Genomic DNA, 20,605 nt, shown 5'->3' with positions numbered 1-20,605 from the left:
AGCTTCAGTCATAAATATACAGACAAAGTTATTGAATCTGATAATGAAAAAGAGAAGCTCAGTCAAACACAGACTAATAATAGACAGTGGTCTATTTCAGGGACACACCTCCATTTACTCAGATTAAGTTCCCCCAGCCCCCCACCCGGCATGCCTAAAGTTCCCCAACTGCTAGCTACTCTCAGCATGTTGTACTGTGTCCAGGGAGAGCGGCGTAAGGAGTTGTTGTAAGCAGATATGGTGAGGTATGTGACATGATTGGCGAGTGCAGACTTCCCCCTCTAACAACCAGACAAACGCAACCATTCGGAATGTGTGCCCGTGTGGGGCCGATTGCTTGGTCTCCGGAAGGCCTTGAGAACTGCTCATCCGATCAACGCCACAATCGCCACTGCACTCCTTTGGCTCACCAATACATACGCCAAGTGTGACGTCGATTGGATGAACAGTTCTTGAGATATGTGAAGGAAAGGCATACATGCATAGATAGAGATTACATCCTTTATAGTCAGATGATGCTGCTACAGTGCGACGATTAATCAAAATTTATGGGAGGAGTAGCCTGCCAAAAAATATGTGGATGCAATTCAAGATGGAGGAAAATCGCAAATGGCTTATATGGAAAGATTCGTCTCAACCCACAGTTTCTGAGATGTACGGTTCAAAAGTTACAGGCCAAAACGTAAAGTTTGCTGTTATACCGCCATCATCTGGACAAATTGTACCAAAGTTGCAGAGAAGCACATCATTGGGTCCCAAGCAATACACCTGCCACGTGTGAAGTACATTGGATAAACGGTTCTCGAAATATGTGAAATACACACACGCACAAGGACAGAAAGAGGTACAGAAATATCCTTTGCTTTATGGTTAGCTATATGTAGGTCAGTTTGTAACCCACATCCTAGCCATGGCTAATCACATTCTGTCTGTGTAGGCTGACGATCCAACACAGCTAACCTTTAACAAATAGTTCTATAGATGCAAAGTGATAATTAATCATCAACAGGTGATACTGATTTCTGATCTGTCTGGTGAGCTGTGACATGGAGAAAGATGACTGGGGGGCTGGGAGATTGGGGTCAGGGCTCAGGCAGGGGGTTGGGGGGCTGCTGGATACATGAAATGTAACCTTTGGCTATAATTCAATTCAATTCAATTTTATTTATAGTGCCAAATCATAACCAAAGTTATCTCAGGACACTTTACAGAAGTGGTTAAGACCACACTCTATGACTTATTTATGATTTACATAGACCCAACAATTCCCCCATAGAGTACGGTGGCAACGAAAACCTTCCCTATAACAGGCAGGAACTTCAGACCAACCCAGCTCTATGGAGGACGGCCGTCTTGACCGGTTGGGGAGGAAGAAAAAGAGAAAAAGAGAAAGAAAGAAGAAAGAAGAAAAGACAAACAGATGGACAGAGAGAGACAAAGACAGATACAAAGACAGAGAGACAGACACACTTCCAGAGATGCAAGCAACCAAAAAGTAACATTAACTATAAAAATATCTATAGCAATGTGAACCTAACCCACATGCCATGGCAGCCTCCCATTCTACTTTTGGAGACTCTAGGAACGACAAGTAGCCCTGCATTCTCAGAGCGCAGCGATCTAGTTGGTCAACACAACACAAGATCATCCAGAGTAACAATCTCTTTAGATATTAAGTTTCAGAGGCCTTTGGGGCCAAGTACAATAACTTCAGTTTTATCTGAGTTTAACATCAGAAAATTGCAGGTCATCCAGCTTTTTATTTCCTTAATGCACATTTGAAGTTTAGCTAACTAATCGGTTTCTTCTGGTTTGATCGACAAATACAATTGTGTATTATCAGCATAACAATGAAAATTTATGGAGTGCTTCCTTATAATATTTCCTAAGGGAAGCATATATGAGGTGAATAGAATCGGTCCAAGGACAGAACCCTGTGGAACTCTGTGACTAACTTTAGTGTGCATGGAGGATTTGTCATTAACATGTACAAACTGAGATCTATCTGATAAATAAGACCTAAACCAGCTTAATGTGGTTCCTTTAATGCCAATTCGATGCTCCAGTCTCTGTAGCAGGATGTAATGGTCAATAGTGTCGAAGGCCGCACTAAGATTTAGTAAAACAAGTACAGAGACAAGTCATTTGTCTGAAGCTATTAGAAGGTCGTTAGTATTTTTTTTACCAGTGCTGTCTCAGTGCTATGATTCGCTCTAAATCCTGACTGGAAGTCCTCAAATAACTCATTATTATGTAAAAAGTCACACAGCTGATTGGCGAGGTTTTAGAGAGAAAAGGAAGGTTAGATATAGGTCTAAGGTTGGCTGGGACCTCAGGATTAAGACTATATATCTAATACAGGAGTGCTAACTAAAGTAAAGTAAAAAAGTAACCTAGTTGGAATTGGTCGATTGGTTGATTTTGTCTCTAATAGTTTTAATTTTGTCATTAAAGAAGGTCATGAAGTCGTTACTACTGAGGGTTATAGGAATACATGGCTCAATAGAGCTGTGGCTCTCTGTCAGCCTGGCTACAGTGCTGAAAAGAAACCTAGGATTGTTCTTATTCTCCTCTATTAAAGATGAGTAACAGGCTGCTCTGGCAATACGGAGGGCCTTCCTATATGTTTTTAGACTTTCTTGCCAAAGTAAGCGACATTCCTCCAATTTAGTGGAACGCCATTTACTTTCCAATTTTCTTGATACTTGTTTTAATTCACAGATTTGTGAGTTATACCATGGAGCTAACTTCCTCTGTTTCATTATCTTCTTTTTTAAAGGAACAACAGAGTCGAGTGTTGTTCGTAGTGAGCCTGCAACACTGTCAACAAGGTGATCAATTTCAGAGAAACTAACATTAGTACAGGAATCTTGAAAATTAGGATAAGGTGTTAAATTAAATGCTGATGGAATCGCTTCCTTAAATTTAAATACAACACTATCAAATAAACATCTAGTTTAGAAACTTTTGCCCATAGGTGAGTAGTCCTGTAATACAAATTCAAAAGTTATTAAATAATGGTCTAATAAAATAGGATTCTGTTGAAAGACTATTAAGTCATTGATTTCCACACCATAAGTCAAAACAAGGTCGAGGGTGTGATTAAAACAGTGAGTAGGTTTGTGTACACTGACTAAAACCAATCTAATCTAATAGAGAGATAAACGCAGTACTAAGGCTATTATTATCATCATCCACATGAATATTAAAATCTCCTACAATGATTACTTTATCAGATTTAAGGACTAAATTTGACAGAAACTCTGAGAATTCAGATTAAAATTCAGAGTACTGACCAGGAGCACGGTACACTATAACGAGTACCGTATAATTGGCTGCACAGTTTTCCAGGTTGAATGTGAAAGACATAGAACAAGACTTTCAAATGAATTATAATTTAGTTTAGGTTTAGGGTTGATTAATAGGCCTGAGTCATAAATAGCTGCAACGCCTCCTCCTCGACCACTGCCTCAAGGAATATGATGATTAATATATATACTTTAAGCAGAAACCTCATATGACAGGCAGGTCCCAGGGCAGCGGTGTTATGACTGCATGTCCAATCCAATGGGCGCCCCCCAACAGTAAACACAGCAGTCACAAATCAGAGACCTGTCCATATATCTGTCTGCCTGTTGACACACACACACACACACACACACACACACACACACACACACACACACACACACACACACACACACACACACACACACACACACACACACACACACACACACACACACACACACACACACACAAACACACACACACACACACACACACACACACACTACCTCCTTTGCAGTGGGGGGAGACGGGTGCCCCTGTACACTCTCTGCGCGGGGTGGAGGTGGGTGCAAGGTGATGATGTCATCTTCTTCTGGAGGCTTCCAGATGTACTGCTCCCCGTTGCCCATGAATACTGCCTCCTGGTAAACAAAATCAAGGGCAAGTATTGCAATTGTGATCCGGAAGTCTTTTACAAAAGTTGATTACACAATTAAACAGGACTGCTGCAGCAATTTGGAAAACATGTTTTTACATGTATAGAAAGTTGTGTTGCCATATTGCACAGTGTGAGCAAAGTTTACATGTAAGAACAAGAAAGAGGGAGCATTTGTTTCGAAGGTCAGAGGTCATGATTTCACGACTTTATGATTTCATGGAAAGATGACACACTTGCACTGTGGGATTAATGTGGACCGCTTTTATCAAATTTGGTCAGTACTGCTGTGATCAAAATGACTGACTAAATAGGGTTATGGTCATAAAAGTGTCACTTCTAAAGCCTTTGTATGATAGATGTCTCCATTTTTACAATGTCCACCCATATTAAATGACCTGTCTCTTTACTCATAGGAGAGCTTTCTTGCCAAGATCCAAACAAACGAATCAGCAAGTGGTACTGTGCTCAAAAAAAGAGTGATGTTGGAAATCATCCCCTCAAATGGCAATTGAGATCAGTTCCCCTAAAATGCAACTGACATCTTATTACATTCCCTTCTTTGCCACAGATGTATGTTACTGAGATTCTCATCAAAATTAAGTCTGTATCTTTAAAAAAAACAAACAGCTACACTTAAAGAATTCCAAACTATTGACTAGTGGCTTCCATGTTCTATGAAAGTGTTGCGGAAGTCTGTTCAGTTGTTAGAATTTCCACAAGAGTTAATCAGGCCCTCTTTGGTCTGTGAGCAACTTTTCCACAAGGTGTTATGCAAATCTATTCAGTCAAATATATCCTGATGACAGACAGATCCACGAGCATACAGATAATGCAGCTGAAACACCACCTCCATTTAACTTTACCGTAAGAGGGATTTTTGGGGTTTTTTTTGTTTGAGGGAAGAAAATATAAATCCTTCTCAGACTTGAATTGCTGTCTAATGCAAAATTAACTTTAATATAATAATAGAACAATAACTAAACAAGTAACTTCTCTGTTTTTTTTTTTTTGTCTCTGCTGGTGATCAAAACCAATTAGAAACTAATTAGAAAGAATATAGTGGTGTCTGCACATGCGACCGATGATGATTAAACTTTTATATGCGCCTCCTGTGCAGTGAGAGTGAGTAATAGAAGCCGGGGCAGAGTAAATGGCTTCAATATGAGAACATTATTTATCCCCACACTGGCTGCTGGCGGCTACCTGTTAGCTATTTCTAGATAAACTCGCTGATAGATTCAACAGGAGCAAACACACACACACACATACACCTACACACACACACACACACACACACTCACACACAGGCAGCTTGGCAGACTGCCAAGCTCTTACATAATCCATCCTTCCACTCTTTCCTCTGGCCACTCTAACCGTGCTGCTACAGCGCACCGAAAAGAGACGAATGGGTGGAAGAAACACACACACACACACACACATGTGCACCAACATGCATGTACACAAACACAGATGCGCGCACACACACACACACACACACACACACACACACACACACACACACAATTATGGATTTAGAAAGCAAAGATTTAAATAAGCAGGTCAACAGCTGGGCTGACATCAACAGCCATGACAAACTTGTTTAAAAAACCTTATCAGTCTCCTTAAATTACTAATTAAAAAGACAAAGTCACCTGTTTAATGCTCTGCCAAACTCACACACAAACACACACACACACACACACACAAACAAACAAACACACACACACACACACACACACACACACACACACACACACACACACACACACACACACACACACACACACACACACACACACACACACACACACACACACACACACACACACACACACACACACACACACATACACACACACACAAATGGTTATGTGTGCCAGCAAACCCACAGGAAAGGCTGATCACCATCCGATCATTGTCCCTCTATTTCCCTCTCAGAACTGCCCTAAACTGTGGCCTTGGCTGTTTATAAACGGATCCCAGCTGGCAAATATAACTATATTATGTGATCAGGACATTTAAATAATAGACAGAAGCTTAAAAACATAGTTATTAAGGTTGGTTAGATATCATGTTTGTCAGTTTTATCAAGAATAATTTGTTCCAAACATATGTTCACACATACACTAACTATTAATGATAGTGTTTAAGTATAAATGTGTGGTAAAATCTAATAGAAAGACATCAAATAATAAAAAAAAGTAAATCCTCGAAGTATGAATAAAAAGAGCCGTTTGTGGACACCGCCCTCTGCTGGTGAACAGACAGACTTACACTGTGGTAAGAGTTAATGGTGCATAAAGCTCGATACTGAGCAGACTGATCCAATGAGTCCTGTACCTTTGGAAAGGAGTGCAGGTGAAACGGCTCCAGTCCTTTGCGCGGTAACTCCTGACTGCGATGTACAGGAGGAGGAGCTGTAGAGGGTGAATCACTCACACTCGATTGGCTGTCTGACTGGCTGTCACCCCCATTATTCTCCTTCCTGTTTGTCTTGTCGACCTTGAGGTATTGAGTCCCCAGTAAAACATTACTTTTTTTCAAAGAACACAGCAAAAAGTCTACAGTTTATTTGTTTATTTGGACTTCTCATGCATATCATAGAAGTAGTTTAAACCTAGAAACTGGACATAATGAGTTTTCAAATAATAATAATAATAATAATCACATTAAAGCAATTATGACGTAACTATGAGTATGGTGAATTGTATTCGTTTTTTTAATCTCTCAGAGCCAGACAAGCTCACGGATGCTCTGTTATCTCTGTGTGCTGTTTAAAGAATGGACAAACTGTGAACTGCTCAACTCAAAGTTTAAAAAATTCACCTTCTCCAACACTGTACACATTATCCTAACTTTAACTTTAATATAGGCTAACTTTAACAATTCTTCCAAAGATATATATTTGTAAAGTTATTTCCCATCAGCTGATAACAATCAGAGCTCACTGCTCTACTTCAGACTGATTAACATCACACAATCACCTACTTTAGTAACCATAGAAACGTCACAAAATGGGAGCTAAACATCAACTGTCATGCCAGCAAACCTAGTAAACAAATCCTCTCGAATCCAATTACACAACTTACCATCATTGACAAAACATGTTTGTATTAGAGCACATTGGACTTTTTGTTGGAAGTGCTACAGTATTGTTAAACACATAATTAAGGAATCCACAAGGTGATACAAGTCTGGATTAGCTAAGAAAAATAATACAATTTCCATGAAAGTTAACATTCATTTAACTGAATCAACAAGATTTGATAGAAATGTATGTTATTGTTACCTTTTTGAACTTCCGTATGCAAGCATATTCTGCAACAGATGCAGTTGGATCTTGGCTGGCCAGGGAGGTGACAGAAGACAGAGGGGACCTGTTGACTCCGTTCGCACCATTACCTCTTCCTGTCAGCGGCCCGTTAATGGTGCCATTCCCTCTGCCGTTCCCTCTGCCACCCTATGAGAAAAAATACAAACACTCAGAATTTGGTCTTGACACAGGTGTCAGTTAAAAACAAACCATTTTCATGATGCAAAGCACCCTAACTGAAACAGCTCCAGCACTTTAGACCCACATACACAGGCGGATGATGCATGCCATCTACAGGCAAACAAAGAAATAACTGTTATAGCTGTCGCACTAATGTCTAAAATATTGCTGCTATTACTTTTCCTTTCTTCAGGCAACACAGGTTAGCATAAGACTTGTTAAGTAATGTCTGCACAGCTCCCATTGAAGACAATTTTCTGTCAGATAAACGTGAATCACTAGGTGTGTGTGAGGCCAATTCCATGACGTGCTTCACATCCAAAACATAATGTATTGATCTGTTTGCATGTGTACGTACATTCACATGCCCGTTCCCATTGCGAGCTCCGTTGGCCTGAGTTGAGGGGCTTTGGGCGGCTCTGACTGTAGCCGGAGTGTTGTTTGAAGTGGGTGGTGGGGCAGAGGGTACCTTGGGGCCCCCGTCACCTTCCCGGACACCTACACTTTCATATAGGCCATCATCCAGGCAGTGGGTCGGGGTGGGGTTGTTTCGTATGCCCACCTCGGTGTAGGTGTGGTCTCTAGCCTCCCCTCCTCCTCCTCCCCCTCCTCCTCCTCCTCCTCCTCCTCCTCCACCTCCCCCATCTCCTCCTGTCTCCCCTCCTCCCCCCTGGCTAGATCCCTGGGGACTGGTTGGGATCTGGGGAAGCTGGCGCCCATGGGAGGGCCTCAGGTCTGTCTGGGAGCGCCGGCTGTGAAGGAGCAGGAGGTCCATACTGGCTGGACGGCTCTTGCTAACAGCTGCACAGAGAGGAGGAAGAGCAGGGGGACAAAAAGCAGTGGAGGGGGCAGGACTGAAATAGTGTAACAGCTCAAGGTTGCATGTCATATATTGTTGCATACAAACTGTCACTCATCACTTACAGTTTCCATTACAGGGGAAGCGATTGATCTCATGCAGCCTGGTGTCAGATTTGCTCATGGAGTTCAGTTTTGGATGTCGGAGGGTACCCTGCTGTCACACACACATGAACATTAATTCATACAAGGTAAACAACATGCAATGTATTCACATTGCATATACAACCAGCTACTCAGAGAGAGAAAGGATCCATGGAATAGAGCAGAAGGAGATGGAGACAGGGGAGAAAGGGAAGTAAGGAAAGAGGGAGGATGAACTGAAAGCATGTCTCACCATATTTACAGATGTCCCTTTCTCTCCGGCGGGGGGGTGCTTGCTCTTGCTTTTTCTGACACATCAAAGTGAGGAAGGGCAATGGGAGCCGGTGGACAGAGAGAGAATATACACACACTCAGAGCAGATAGATACTATCAGCATCCAACTCTGGTAAGGGCATAAAAGTCCTTGGTTAATAGCAGAAGGCTCAGTCAAACAGAGAGTGGAACATGACTGAGGATTTTGCCAAAGTGGAGGTTGTCCTCTTCTGAGGAACGATTGTGCTCTTTTTTTTTTCTTTCACAAAGCAAACTCACAGTTTTTATATTGTTTTCTTCCTGCTAATTCCCTTTGTCATTTTTACTTTACTTTCTACTGGTATTAGTCATGTGCTACAAATGTATCTTTAATGCATCCCTGTGGGTCCCTGGAGGTGGCTGTAGCTATAGAAACCTGTTGATATGGTGAGAGAGTGATGAAAGGAAGACAAAAGCTCCTGGGTGCAGGTGTGAATGTGAGAACTGTTCTACCCCCAATCCACTGTCTCTCACTTTGAAGGTTGAGGATCTACCTCATGTGAGATCTTTCAGCTGCATAAATAGGGCTGAACGATTACTTACATTTTATTTTCAATTACCATGTTGGCTTCAATGATTATGGATAATAGAGATAAAATGATTATTCCATCACATCATTTCTGGTTTGTTAACAGGGGCCGGAAATAAACAAAATTGTCTTACTATACAAGTTGTTTGAAATATAAAAGAACATAAAAAGGCATGTCAGAGCCATGTCACTGGAGAGACCTATTGTCTCCTCAAGTGATCTGGAACTCAATCATATTAGCACAAACATATGGCCATTGTACACCAAGGGCTGAAAAGAGCTCCGCTTGGAGATTTTCATTATTACACAACACAGGAGAGAGGTTTAGGTAAAAATGATAGGAAGGGATGGAGACCTATAAAGAATGGCAACAAGTTTTTGGAAGTTGTAGACTTATTGATCTTACGAGGTCTTTACTGTAATCCTAATGGGTACTTTTAAATCAATAGTGAGAAATCAGTAGTAGTAGGTTTAGCTTTCCATTTTGACAAAGTGAATTTGAACTGGTGAACACTCTGCCCTTCAATATTACCGACATCCATCATGGGGTATATATTTCATCCTTTAGATCTTGACAATAGTGTGGTTTTATTTCCATGACATGAGCTGCTTTGACATTTTTCTACATCCTTATCTGTGTTACCCATGGCAACAAAGCCACAGTGCAGCCTCTGATTGGTCCCTGAGGATTCTACAAAAAAAAACAAAAAAACATAGTCCGTTCCATTGCTCTTGCCTGGCTCAGAGTCTGATTCTCTTTACCGTGGGCTGCTCCATTGCTTCTGCCTGCTGAGGAGTCCTCTAAAGAGAGGTGACGTGAGGCTGCCCTGACTCTGGCCTGTCTCTTAATTGTCCAGTAAACATCATTTCATCTGATCTGACACTTGCAGCCATTAACATTCATTACTGCCACCCCGCTCAGAGCAGGGGATAAAAGAGACAGAGAGGAGGAGAAAGAAGGGAGGGGAAGAGTTCAGAGGAAGTAGAGCCACATAAAAAAAGGAGTGGATGCTGAGAGTGATCTGGGAGGGCACAGAAAGCTGGCAGCAGAGATGATAAAACTCTGGCTTTCTTTATTCATTTATCTTTTATTTACTCATTTTTTCTCAGTCCACCCTCTAATTCTTTTTTTTACATTTTAAGTCACGTGACTGTCCTCTTACCTTTGGCAGCCAACGCAGACGAGGACAATAAGGATGGTGACCACAAAGGCGGATGCTGCTGCGATGGCTCCCAGGAGCAGCAAATTTTGGTAGGTAGGGTCCGCGGCATTTGTCTCTTCATTGTCATCCATGACACCCACTCCCTCTCGCTCACTCACTCACTCACTTCCACTCAAGCTCACACTCTGCCACACAGACCGTCTGCTCAGGAAAACCTGCAGAGATACGGGTGGAGGAAGAAAGAAAAGAAAAAGATACAACATATGAGTGACATGAGAGATAAGAAAAAAAAACTGAAGAAATGCTGCAAAGAGCGAGGTGAGAAATGGTGTGTGTGTGTGTGTGTGTGTGTGTGTGTGTGTGTGTGTGTGTGTGTGTGTGTGTGTGCTTGGTTTGCCTCTGGCTTTTTGTCACTGTCTCTTTCTGACATATCAGTTTCTATTTTTGACTCACTAGGAGAATAATGCACAGAAAATAGAACACCTTACAAGGCAGCCGGTATGAGAATGCCAAAATTGGTTTTCATCACATCTGTTTTTTTTGTTGTTATTAAAAGATTAAATGATACCGTAACACTCATTTGACTAGCCAGAGAGATTCTTGTGTTACTTTTAACAGGAAAAACTGAGCTCCCCAGAGAAATGTCTAACTGTCGGAAGGACCAGATCCAGCCCCCCCCCCCCCCCACAGTTTTGGAGTTAGAATCAGTAAAAACTGCACTTTAAATCACTATCACTATCATTCATTTTCTAAAATTATGCGTTTTGTGTCCAGTTCAATGTTCAATTTGTTCAATAAAAGTATGTTGGAAATAATTTCATTACAGTTTTTTTTAACAAGTACCCTAAAGCCCGGGGCACGGTAGGGGCGGACAGTATGAGTGCGCTCAAACATGCTTTTTCTCAGTTCACTGCAGACTATAGGGACCCTAGGAAGGAATAAGTCCTGGGAGCAAAGACAATAACCATTGTCAATAAAATTATCATGGAGTCAAGACCTGTTTAATGTAGCTTTGCATAAAGAAGGGGGCAGAGGGAAATGGCTTTGCTGGTCTGAACAAAGCTATAAAAAAACCTACCAACACATTGAAAGTGTCTCATTTACATGATATATGTTGTTGTTTTTGTACATTAACAGGAAACAGAACAGAAATGTAAAAATGACAGTTTGTTATTGCATTACATTTTTACAGCTGAGGCTTTCATCCAAAGAGACTCATAAGACAATAAATATATGAGACAATAAGTGCATTCAACCAGGTAGATATTACACAAAAAGTAAAAAGCAAGAATCATGCGATTACATAAAAATGATCAAATATGCAAGTGTCAAGTGCTACATTTTAGAAATACTGTTTTAATATAAGGTCTGAACAGGTGTGTTTTCAGTCTGGAAGATGTGTAGAGTTTCTGCTGTTCTGAAGTCAGTGGGAGCAAATAAGTGTATTTCCCTAGACAAAGCTTATGATGCAGGCACAACTGACAACATCACTGCTCACTGGTTTCAACGAAAGGAATCATTCTTCACAATGAGATGTACTTTATTTTACCGCAAATAACTAGTAGTAAATAGTATGTTAAATAAAATATCTGGTCGTAGGACTTTTATTTTATTTTTTTTTATTCATTGTTATAATGATATGTTTCAAACGCTTTCCAAGCGTGTAGAACCTACATTGGCCTTCAGGTAATTGACATGAAAAGTCCTCTCTAGACCAAGGTGTGTGGTTTGTCCGTTCTGGGCTTCTGTAGAAACATGGCGCGCCCTATGTTAGATATGTTTGGCCATAGTCTGTAATGCCTAAATCTTAACAGGTCATATATTATCAAGCTAGTTAGTTTTGTCAGTTAGGGTGCACTCACACTTTCCATCCATACCGTGCCCAAACAGGTTTAACGGGTAAAGTCTAGTTTGTTTGATCAGTGTGAGTGCAACTGTACCGCACCACGGCCCGTTTGGGAGAGGTGGGCTTTTGTAAAGCACATTTGCACATGTGCGAGCACGAGCACGAGGCCTACGGCGGTTCTGACGTCATTTTTGCGTGCCTGTTCAGACATAGAAAAAAGAAGGATGGACCCTGCGCGGACATTTAAAACAATGACCAAAGGTTCACGTTGGTGTGATGCGGAGGTGGAGTGTTTACTGCAGATTTGGGCAGATGAAAATATTCAAAAACATGTGGACAAGACGCACAAAAACTCTGAGGTCTATGGAAAGATTTGTAAACAAAGCAACGCATCACGATAACGTCAATCAATGCGTGTGACATGTTACGGCGTGATGACGTATAGGCAGGCAAGAAGCATTCGCCGAGGCCCAGGCAGTGTGAGTACAAATGGGCCTGGGCCGCAGGGGGAGAGGGATGGGGGAACAAGTACCCTAAAGCACGGACGGACAGTGTGAGTGCGCCCTTAATTAAGTTAGCTGGAGTTGCACCTGGCATTGACAACTAAGAGCTAGTTTCTCTGGTGCAACCTGTATTAATTCATGTGTAAATCTCACCAAGTAAACATTATACATTATAAATAGGCTAAGTTTGAACTTACATAGAGCTGGTGCAACCGGATCATGGCCTCCAAAATGTCACTTTACCAGAGAATATGATCAGTTTGAGGTACAAATTTGTTCACAATTACTGACTTATCAGCACACAACATTTGGAATCAGGAACATTTGTCAATACCTGCATTCCCAGAGGCACAACAACACACACATGCATACGCTTACATACGCTGTGCATTCTTTTATAAACAGAGACAAAGGCAGCAATGTGCTTCAAGTATTAGATTAGAGAGAAAGCTGAACATCAGGGATCGAGATGACAAAGCAAGCAGTGAGCAGAAGGAGGTCATGGCAAGCTACTGTATATGTTGAGAGTGTGTGAGAGAGAGAGATTCTGGAATATACCACCACTGGATCTGGCTCTAGCTTTCTGTTTCTTGGAGATAAAACTGCATCTTTTTTTTCCTCTCCATGTCCTCCTTTCTTGGTCCCTCTCTCTTCCTCCAGATCTCCTCTCCTCCCCCCTCTCTCTCTCTCTCTCTCTCTCTCTCTCTCTCTGTCTGCCTGCCTGACCCTGCAGATATGTGAGGCGATGCACAGCGAATGAATTAGCAGAGCAGAGGCCTCAGACAGCCCTTTATGGAATAGACAGACAGGCAGGCAGGCAGACAGAGTATGACGTCGTGGAGAGAGGAAAAACGAGATGGAGAAGCTGAATGAAAGGGAAGGGTAAGAGAGAGAGGTGATGAGACACAGAAACAAATGAGTGGGATGAAATGACAGACAGGTGGGAGAAGATGCAACAAACCAGGGGAAAACAGCAAAAGAGGGGGGCACACTTGAATCGGAAGGATGAACGAGGAGGGGAGGGTGTGATAAACAGTGGGGGAGGGAAGAGAGAAAAGAGAGTGATGAGACGAAGAAGATGAAGACAGTGAGAGAAATAGCGTGGAAGCCTGGGAGCCTGTGTGCGATGAACGCGGAGAAAGAGGGAGGGAGGAGAACAGAGCGAGAGCAGAGGGGTTGGGGGGTGGGGGGCTGAAGGAGGCGCAATGAGAAGGAGGTCATCAGCGGTCTGTTTCTGCCTGCATTTTGTCAGCCCCCTTCTGAAATATTCAGAGGAGAAACACATACAAGGGCTGCGTTTCTGAAGCGCCAGCGAACACACCGCAGAATGGGAGCACATGTCTCGCAGCCTTCTTAACAGTATGTGAAGCGCACAAGTGATGAACAAGACTCCGGAGGAGGAGAGGCAGTTTGTGCACGACGCACAACGCCCCTGCAGCACGCTCGACAACGACACACAGTCAGGGTGCAAGAATGTTTATTCCAGCATCTGTCTTTGTTTCAGAACATAACGAGTAAAATGATGACAATGACAACAACAGCATATTGAGAACGATGGCAATGATGGTGATAGCCATGTGGATGCCTGCTGCTGCTCCTGATTACAGTATAACAAAGATGTCAGTGACGATGATGATGAAGGGTGCAGCTACTAATACCAATGGTAATGATGGCGATAATGAGGTCAAACTGAGAGCTGCGAAGACGCGTGGAGGGGCGGATGCAAGCAACTGAACCGGCAGAGCGGCAAGCAGGATGCAGCGGTGCAGCGCAACCACAGGGTGGAAGGTTTCCTCTGTCTCTGAGATCACACATGCACACACCAGCATAACACTCTACACTGTTTTGTTGCAAATCTAACTGCACAATCACTTTGCAAAGAAAAGTGAAACCCACAACCTGCTCAGATGTACAACTGAGGGTCTTGCAGACTCTGCAGCATTATTATGCAATAACTTCTCAGAAAAGCAGATTTTAGGAACGCCTAAAATAGACTGTTGAAAAGAAAATCAGCTCTTTTTTCAAGTGCCTTAAAAAGAGCTTTTGGGACAATTAGAGGTATATATTCTTAAACTCCAGCTCTCAGCTTAAACATCCCTCATTTTATTCAAATGCTTTGTGCCTATAACAGTTTTTCTAAGGATTACTCATTCAAAACAACTCTTTCTCACAAAACAAATACACAAAAAAAAGACAAGTTACGTTTTTCTAGTAAAATTTCTCTACAGGCTGTGATAACGTAATGCAGTTTTTGTTGTGCGAATGAAAGCATTTTACAGTGGTTTTAATGAGTCATCTGTTTAATTAGATATTCAGAAGTCACTACCAAGAGGCTGCTTTATGAACAATGCCTTTGACTGTGAAAATATCTTAAAAGTGAGACATTTCTTTTAGGTTTAAAAATAACCTGATTTCAGTTACATCTCAGGAATGACATTTACGGTTACATTTTGAATTACATCACAAGTTGTTATAAATTGTTAATGCTTCTGTAGTCAAGACATGTCGCTTCAGCTTTCTGTGTAGGGCAGCTTTTACTGAAAGAGCAGAACAACTGAATAGAACTGGCTTCAATAACAACAGAGCCAAACGCTGGAGAAAGCATAAACTGGGCAGCTTTTGGGAGGCTGAGTGTATATAAAGTATATTAAGGTTAAGCTCAGCATTTCTAAGGTGATTCCCTACAGTCATCTAATATTAAAGAAATCTGTTCAGCTGCTGAAAGAGAATTTTCTGAACATCAAGTGCTTGGTTGTTACCACACTGAAGCATATGGAAGTAAAAAAACATTAGTATTGATTGATGCCCTCCAGACTGTCAGAAAGTGGGAAACATTTCAATGAGTTTAATTTCCTTGGTGTAAAGCTGAGTGCTGTTATGAGATTCCTTTAAAATAACACATAACAGCAATGTATATCAAGGAAAATACAGACTCACAGACCTATATCATACACTATATAAAGTAAAAAGCATAAACAGTACTACTGGCATTTTTGCCACTCATAAGATGTTTACTCCCTTACTTAACTTTTCAGTTATTCCCAATATTATGAACACTAAGGCAGAGGCTGCATGATACGTATATTTACCAGCCACGACAGCGACAGCGGTATTGTGTTCACCTTCTGTCTGTGTGTGTGTGTGTGTGTGTGTGTGTGTGTGTGTGTGTGTGTGTGTGTGTGTGTGTGTGTGTGTGTGTGTGTGTGTGTGTGTGTGTGTGTGTGTGTGTGTGTGTGTCATCATGGCACAGAGGCACAGAGAATTTTGCAAGGTGTTCATATGTCTGTCTGTGGCCATATTTTTGTCACTAGCGTCGCAAACGTGTAAGATACAGTCAGGAAACGTTACAGGTGTGAAGTTGAGGTTAAAATAAAGGCTGAGTTTAAAGATGGGTGTGGTCCAGGCCAGGGCAGCAGAAGTAGGGGGGGTAGGAAGTAGAGAAGGGCCCCACCAAAGCCCCCAAATTATGGGAATTTTAGCTCTAAAGCTTAGAGTATGATTATGCCCCAAAGTAAGACGATAATAACAGGAGTCACAAAATCCACTAATGCTATTATTGTTTATTATTTCATGTTGTACTGTCTTACATAACTCACAGACCTCGGTCAGAACAGTTTCAACTGGAACTACTTTCAACCAAGTCGTTCCTATAAAAACTGTTGACAGTGAGGAATTTATTTTCTCTTTTTCTGGAGAGACATGTTCATCTCCTTTGTCTTAGTAGCAGAATGTTCAGGGATGTAGATCTCATGGCACTTTGGATATGTCATAAAGTCTGTGTAACTACATAGAGGGGTCAATACATAGAGATCCAAAATGTTAATGTTGCTCTGAACTATAATCATAACAATTCATTGTTGTTAAAGCGTTTTGTAGAATTTCCAGAGAAGTAATTTTAGTATTTTCTAAGTTCTAGTGTGGTTACGTCACATCACTGATGACACTTTTTATTTTATTTATATCACCACATCAGACTGTATGGGTTGTAGCTAATTCAGTAGGGAGCCATCAAACCTCATATTAAAGCAAATAAAGCTTACAGTGATGGCTTTGAGCAAAAGCATACATTTTTTCCTAAATCTGGGTATAGAAAGGATCAAAGGCAGGTATTGATTAACTAGAAAAGTTTTAATGCAACATGGTACTGGGTTGTATGAGTTGATATCTTAAAAAGGTACTGAGCAATGGCACCTAGCCCTAATACCACACCAGTTAAATGACATTTAGGGCCTTGTGCTCCTCTTCACTTAAGAAAGCAAACTTCTCTCATCTCGGCGTCACACTTAACTGGTCACTGTCCTTTATATCTCCCAACCAAAGCTGCCTGCATCTATCACATAAAGACTCCCCAAAAAAGTATCTTTTTTTCCTCTGCACGTTGGCTTTACAAAGCCAGCATCCATGCAATTTTCCTAATTGTAGCGAGAGATTCACAAGGCTGATATGTTCCTGAGCGCAGGTTTCAGTCTCTGTCATCACATTAGGACAAATCCAGCTAAGTGATTATTATCAAGGGCAACAATAGAGTAACCCCCAGGGATATGAAGAAGTGTGTGTGTGAGAGAAAGTGTAAAGCACTACTCTTGCTCAACAAATGACTTGACTTTGCATGTGTCCCTTCATAAGCTATACATGGCCAGACACCAGACACAGGCTAACAATCCTTTTCAGGTAGCTAAAACTATTTTTAATTACATCACCTCTTCAGCACCGACCTGAGACTGGATATCAACCTGTACAGCAGCTCACCCTCTAAATGACCCACCTCCAAATCCATCTATTATGCTATCTGAAGATCAGGCATCCATGCACACATAATCTGTGATGGAGGGAAATAAATGGTGAAGATAGAAAAAGGTGAGTGTAGAGGACAACGCATCTGCCAAACATTGGAGGCAAGTTCATCAGGGGCCCCGACTACAGCACATTACATCTGAGAGGAGACGAGAAATCACATCATGTCCATGGCAATCTCATGCCCTGCGGGACACCACAGCACTGTGCATAACAACATGGAGTGATGGGGAGACAGGGAGGAAAAAGGGAAGAGAGAGAGGGAGGCAGAGAGACAGTGGGAGGTTACAGCTTAAACCTCTGACATTTTTGCCATCAGCTGCAATGCCCATCTCTAAGCCTCACACACCCACTGAGGACTAAGACCTTGTACCGGCACTTGGAAATTCAGCTGGTAATCTACTGCCCATCCCAAACTGACCTGGAAACATAACACATCCAGTGAACGTAACCTGCTGAGCTATTTGTCCTGGACCAACATCCTAATCTCACGGAACAAATATGATTTTGAGTCTTTTCAAAGCTTTTGGCAACATCCTTCTCTTAATGAGTGAGAGTATTAAATGCCAAGTGTAGGGTTATCTCTAAACAAGTAATAAGTACATAAACGAAAGGCACTGTACTCATCCACAGCATCCAAATATTTGTTATGCAAAGATTTAGGGGATTAATGGCATCCTGAGCAGAGAATGAAGTCACTCTTCCTCTGTGTGTGCTGTAATCAGAATTTCTCTGTTGTATGTGACAGCCTGTCCGGCTGTGCATGCTAGTGCATTTGGCTGTGAAAAAGGTTGGTATTTCACATATTGGGATGACGGCTCAACTTTTTTTTCAGTATTTCGAGTAGAACATCTTCAACAGGTTATTTCTGCTGCTGGATATCTACATGTCTCAAGGATACAGGAACTAAATTGGTCTCTGTCTCTGTCTGTACTGTATGTCTGTCCTTCGATTTTCTCGAAAACTGTTCATCTGATCTGACTTCACACGTAGCATGTGTATTGCTGAGGACCTAAGAAAGTGCAAAGTCATGTGTGAGCTCTTGAGATATTCAGCACATATTCATCAGTAGCGTGTTAAGTACACACTGTAGTGTAGTGAGAGGAGGACCCCTATTAACTGTTACACCACCGAACGGCATGCTGGGTAGAGCTCACCCTATCGCTTACCACAGTGCATTAAAGAGCGGGTGAAGAAAGAGAGACTTAGGGTTAAGGTTTTGCTTTTTGTTCCAGGAAATATCTTGGTCCCAAATAGCCAGCCCTTCAAATGACACATACTCTCACTTTGCTAGGGGAAGCAACTATGCCGTGGTAGGTGTATTTCTCAGGATCTAAGGAAGTGCAGTGTTGAGTATTGTAAGTTGTTTGGAAAGCTGCAAGCAATCAGCCCGTTTCAAACAGGTATTTCTTGAACAGGCACTGCACTAGTATAATTCCCATTAAAAGACTGTACTCACCAGAGCACCAAATGTGTATATTAATCCTTGGTTAAACAACTATATATGTGTGACTCTTTTTGGGGGAAAAGTAAATGTATCACAGAAGCAAATTTCAACTACGGTAGTAACATTTTGTCACCTTTCATCTGTACTATATCCTCAAAACCTATTATGTAATTTGTATATGAATAAATTATAAGCTGTATTTTATATACAGTATGATGCTATTTTTGCTCATGGAAAGACTCCTGTTCGTCTGCCATATTTAGTTCCTTCATGATGATTAGGAGGGGAAAAAAGATTTATAACCTCAAAATGTTAAATACATAAACACTTGTTAAAACCCACTGTCTTCTATCCTCAGCAGAGTGCAGTTGGCATCTCCACTCTGGTTGCTGTTGGGTATACAGAGCTGTTTGTTTTATCTGTTCCACACCCGATCGTGTGCCTATGATGTCCTCAAAAGGCAACCCTTGTGTTGTTTTATTTTTGGAGTTACACAGGATTTTGACATTTCACTCGTTTGCCTCATCCTGTGTCGCATGGCGAAATCTTTCCACCATAAAACAACAAAGAAAATCCCAAAGGTTGCTCGACGCTTTCTTTGTTTCTCTGAGTTTCAGGGCTGGATACAAATGTATGTGTGTGTGTGTGTGTGTGTGTGTGTGTGTGTGTCTGTGTGTGTGTGTGTGTGTGTGTGTGTGTGTGTGTGTGTGTGTGTGTGTGTGTGTCTGTGTGTGTGTGTGTGTGTGTGTGTGTGTGTGTGTGTGTGTGTGTGTGTGTGTGTGTGTGTGTGTGTGTGTGTGTGTGTGTGTGTGTGTGTGTGTGTGTGTGTGTGTTTTAGCTGCTGAGTGCAGGATGTGCAAAGCAAATGACATCTACCATAAATGGGGGCTAAATGATATAGTGTGATAAATGAAACTCTGTTAGTGTACATACAGTACCCTCAAACCCAATGCTGAATGGTAGCATTTACTATTGGTGTGAATGTAAATTTAAAACCTGAATTTCCATGTGTAAAGAGGCTGTGTGGGTCAAGCTAATAAAAAAAGGAGGAATAGACTGGATACAATGTGTTCTATCTGTGCTTTCTGAGTGCACAGAGGACAGTTCCAGTGAGAGACTTCATAAGCCGCAAATGCAGTATAGTGCTGATCCTACAGACTCAGGAAAGGCAAGACCCCATTTTCCTCTCACTTGACTCGACTTAATTAAACAGAATGAGTCAGAAGCAACATTCAGGATTTAAGATTTATTCTTATGGGATTGGGGATCTCTCTCTCCCTCGTTCCTGCTTTCTTTCTTTCTCTCTCTCTCTCTATCTATCTCTATGTTTATGGTTGACTTCGGTGCTAACTTCCTTCTCATTACTTTAATGATGGTAAGCTATGCACACAAGTGCAGTTTGCTTTTTAACACTGCAGTCTGGGAATAGAAAAAAATACAAGCACACACACACATACAAACTCGTGCATATAGCGACAGAGAACCAAATGAAATCAAAATCCTACACATGCATTATGTATGCATATCATAGCAAAAACAGCTAGTCGCCTTTTCGAAAAACTTCCAAAATCCGAGAATCTTTCACAGCATGTCATCGGTATGCAAGTTGCATGAAACCCACAGTGCT

General features: G+C 41.6%; 1 protein-coding gene across 1 annotated transcript in view; it reads right to left on the bottom strand.

Moving 5' to 3' along the window:
* LOC310952290 (uncharacterized protein) overlaps positions 1 to 20,605 on the bottom strand; it is a 43,788-nt gene that overhangs the window by 5,297 nt on the left and 17,886 nt on the right. Inside the window, exons 2-8 of the mRNA XM_083920863.1 lie at positions 10,389 to 10,603; positions 8,638 to 8,692; positions 8,367 to 8,454; positions 7,801 to 8,243; positions 7,239 to 7,409; positions 6,290 to 6,451; positions 3,798 to 3,932 (exon numbers count right to left, since the gene is read on the bottom strand). Of these exons, the coding sequence (XP_083776989.1) occupies positions 3,798 to 3,932; positions 6,290 to 6,451; positions 7,239 to 7,409; positions 7,801 to 8,243; positions 8,367 to 8,454; positions 8,638 to 8,692; positions 10,389 to 10,519 (1,185 nt within the window). The 5' untranslated portion in view covers positions 10,520 to 10,603. The remainder of the gene's footprint in view (positions 1 to 3,797; positions 3,933 to 6,289; positions 6,452 to 7,238; positions 7,410 to 7,800; positions 8,244 to 8,366; positions 8,455 to 8,637; positions 8,693 to 10,388; positions 10,604 to 20,605) is intronic.

The sequence above is a fragment of the Echiichthys vipera genome (assembly GCF_963691815.1).
Source record: "Echiichthys vipera genome assembly, chromosome: 9".
Classification (NCBI taxonomy): domain Eukaryota; kingdom Metazoa; phylum Chordata; class Actinopteri; order Perciformes; family Trachinidae; genus Echiichthys; species Echiichthys vipera.
Note: the sequence above shows the minus strand (reverse complement) of the source record. Positions and strands in the feature narration are given on the sequence as shown.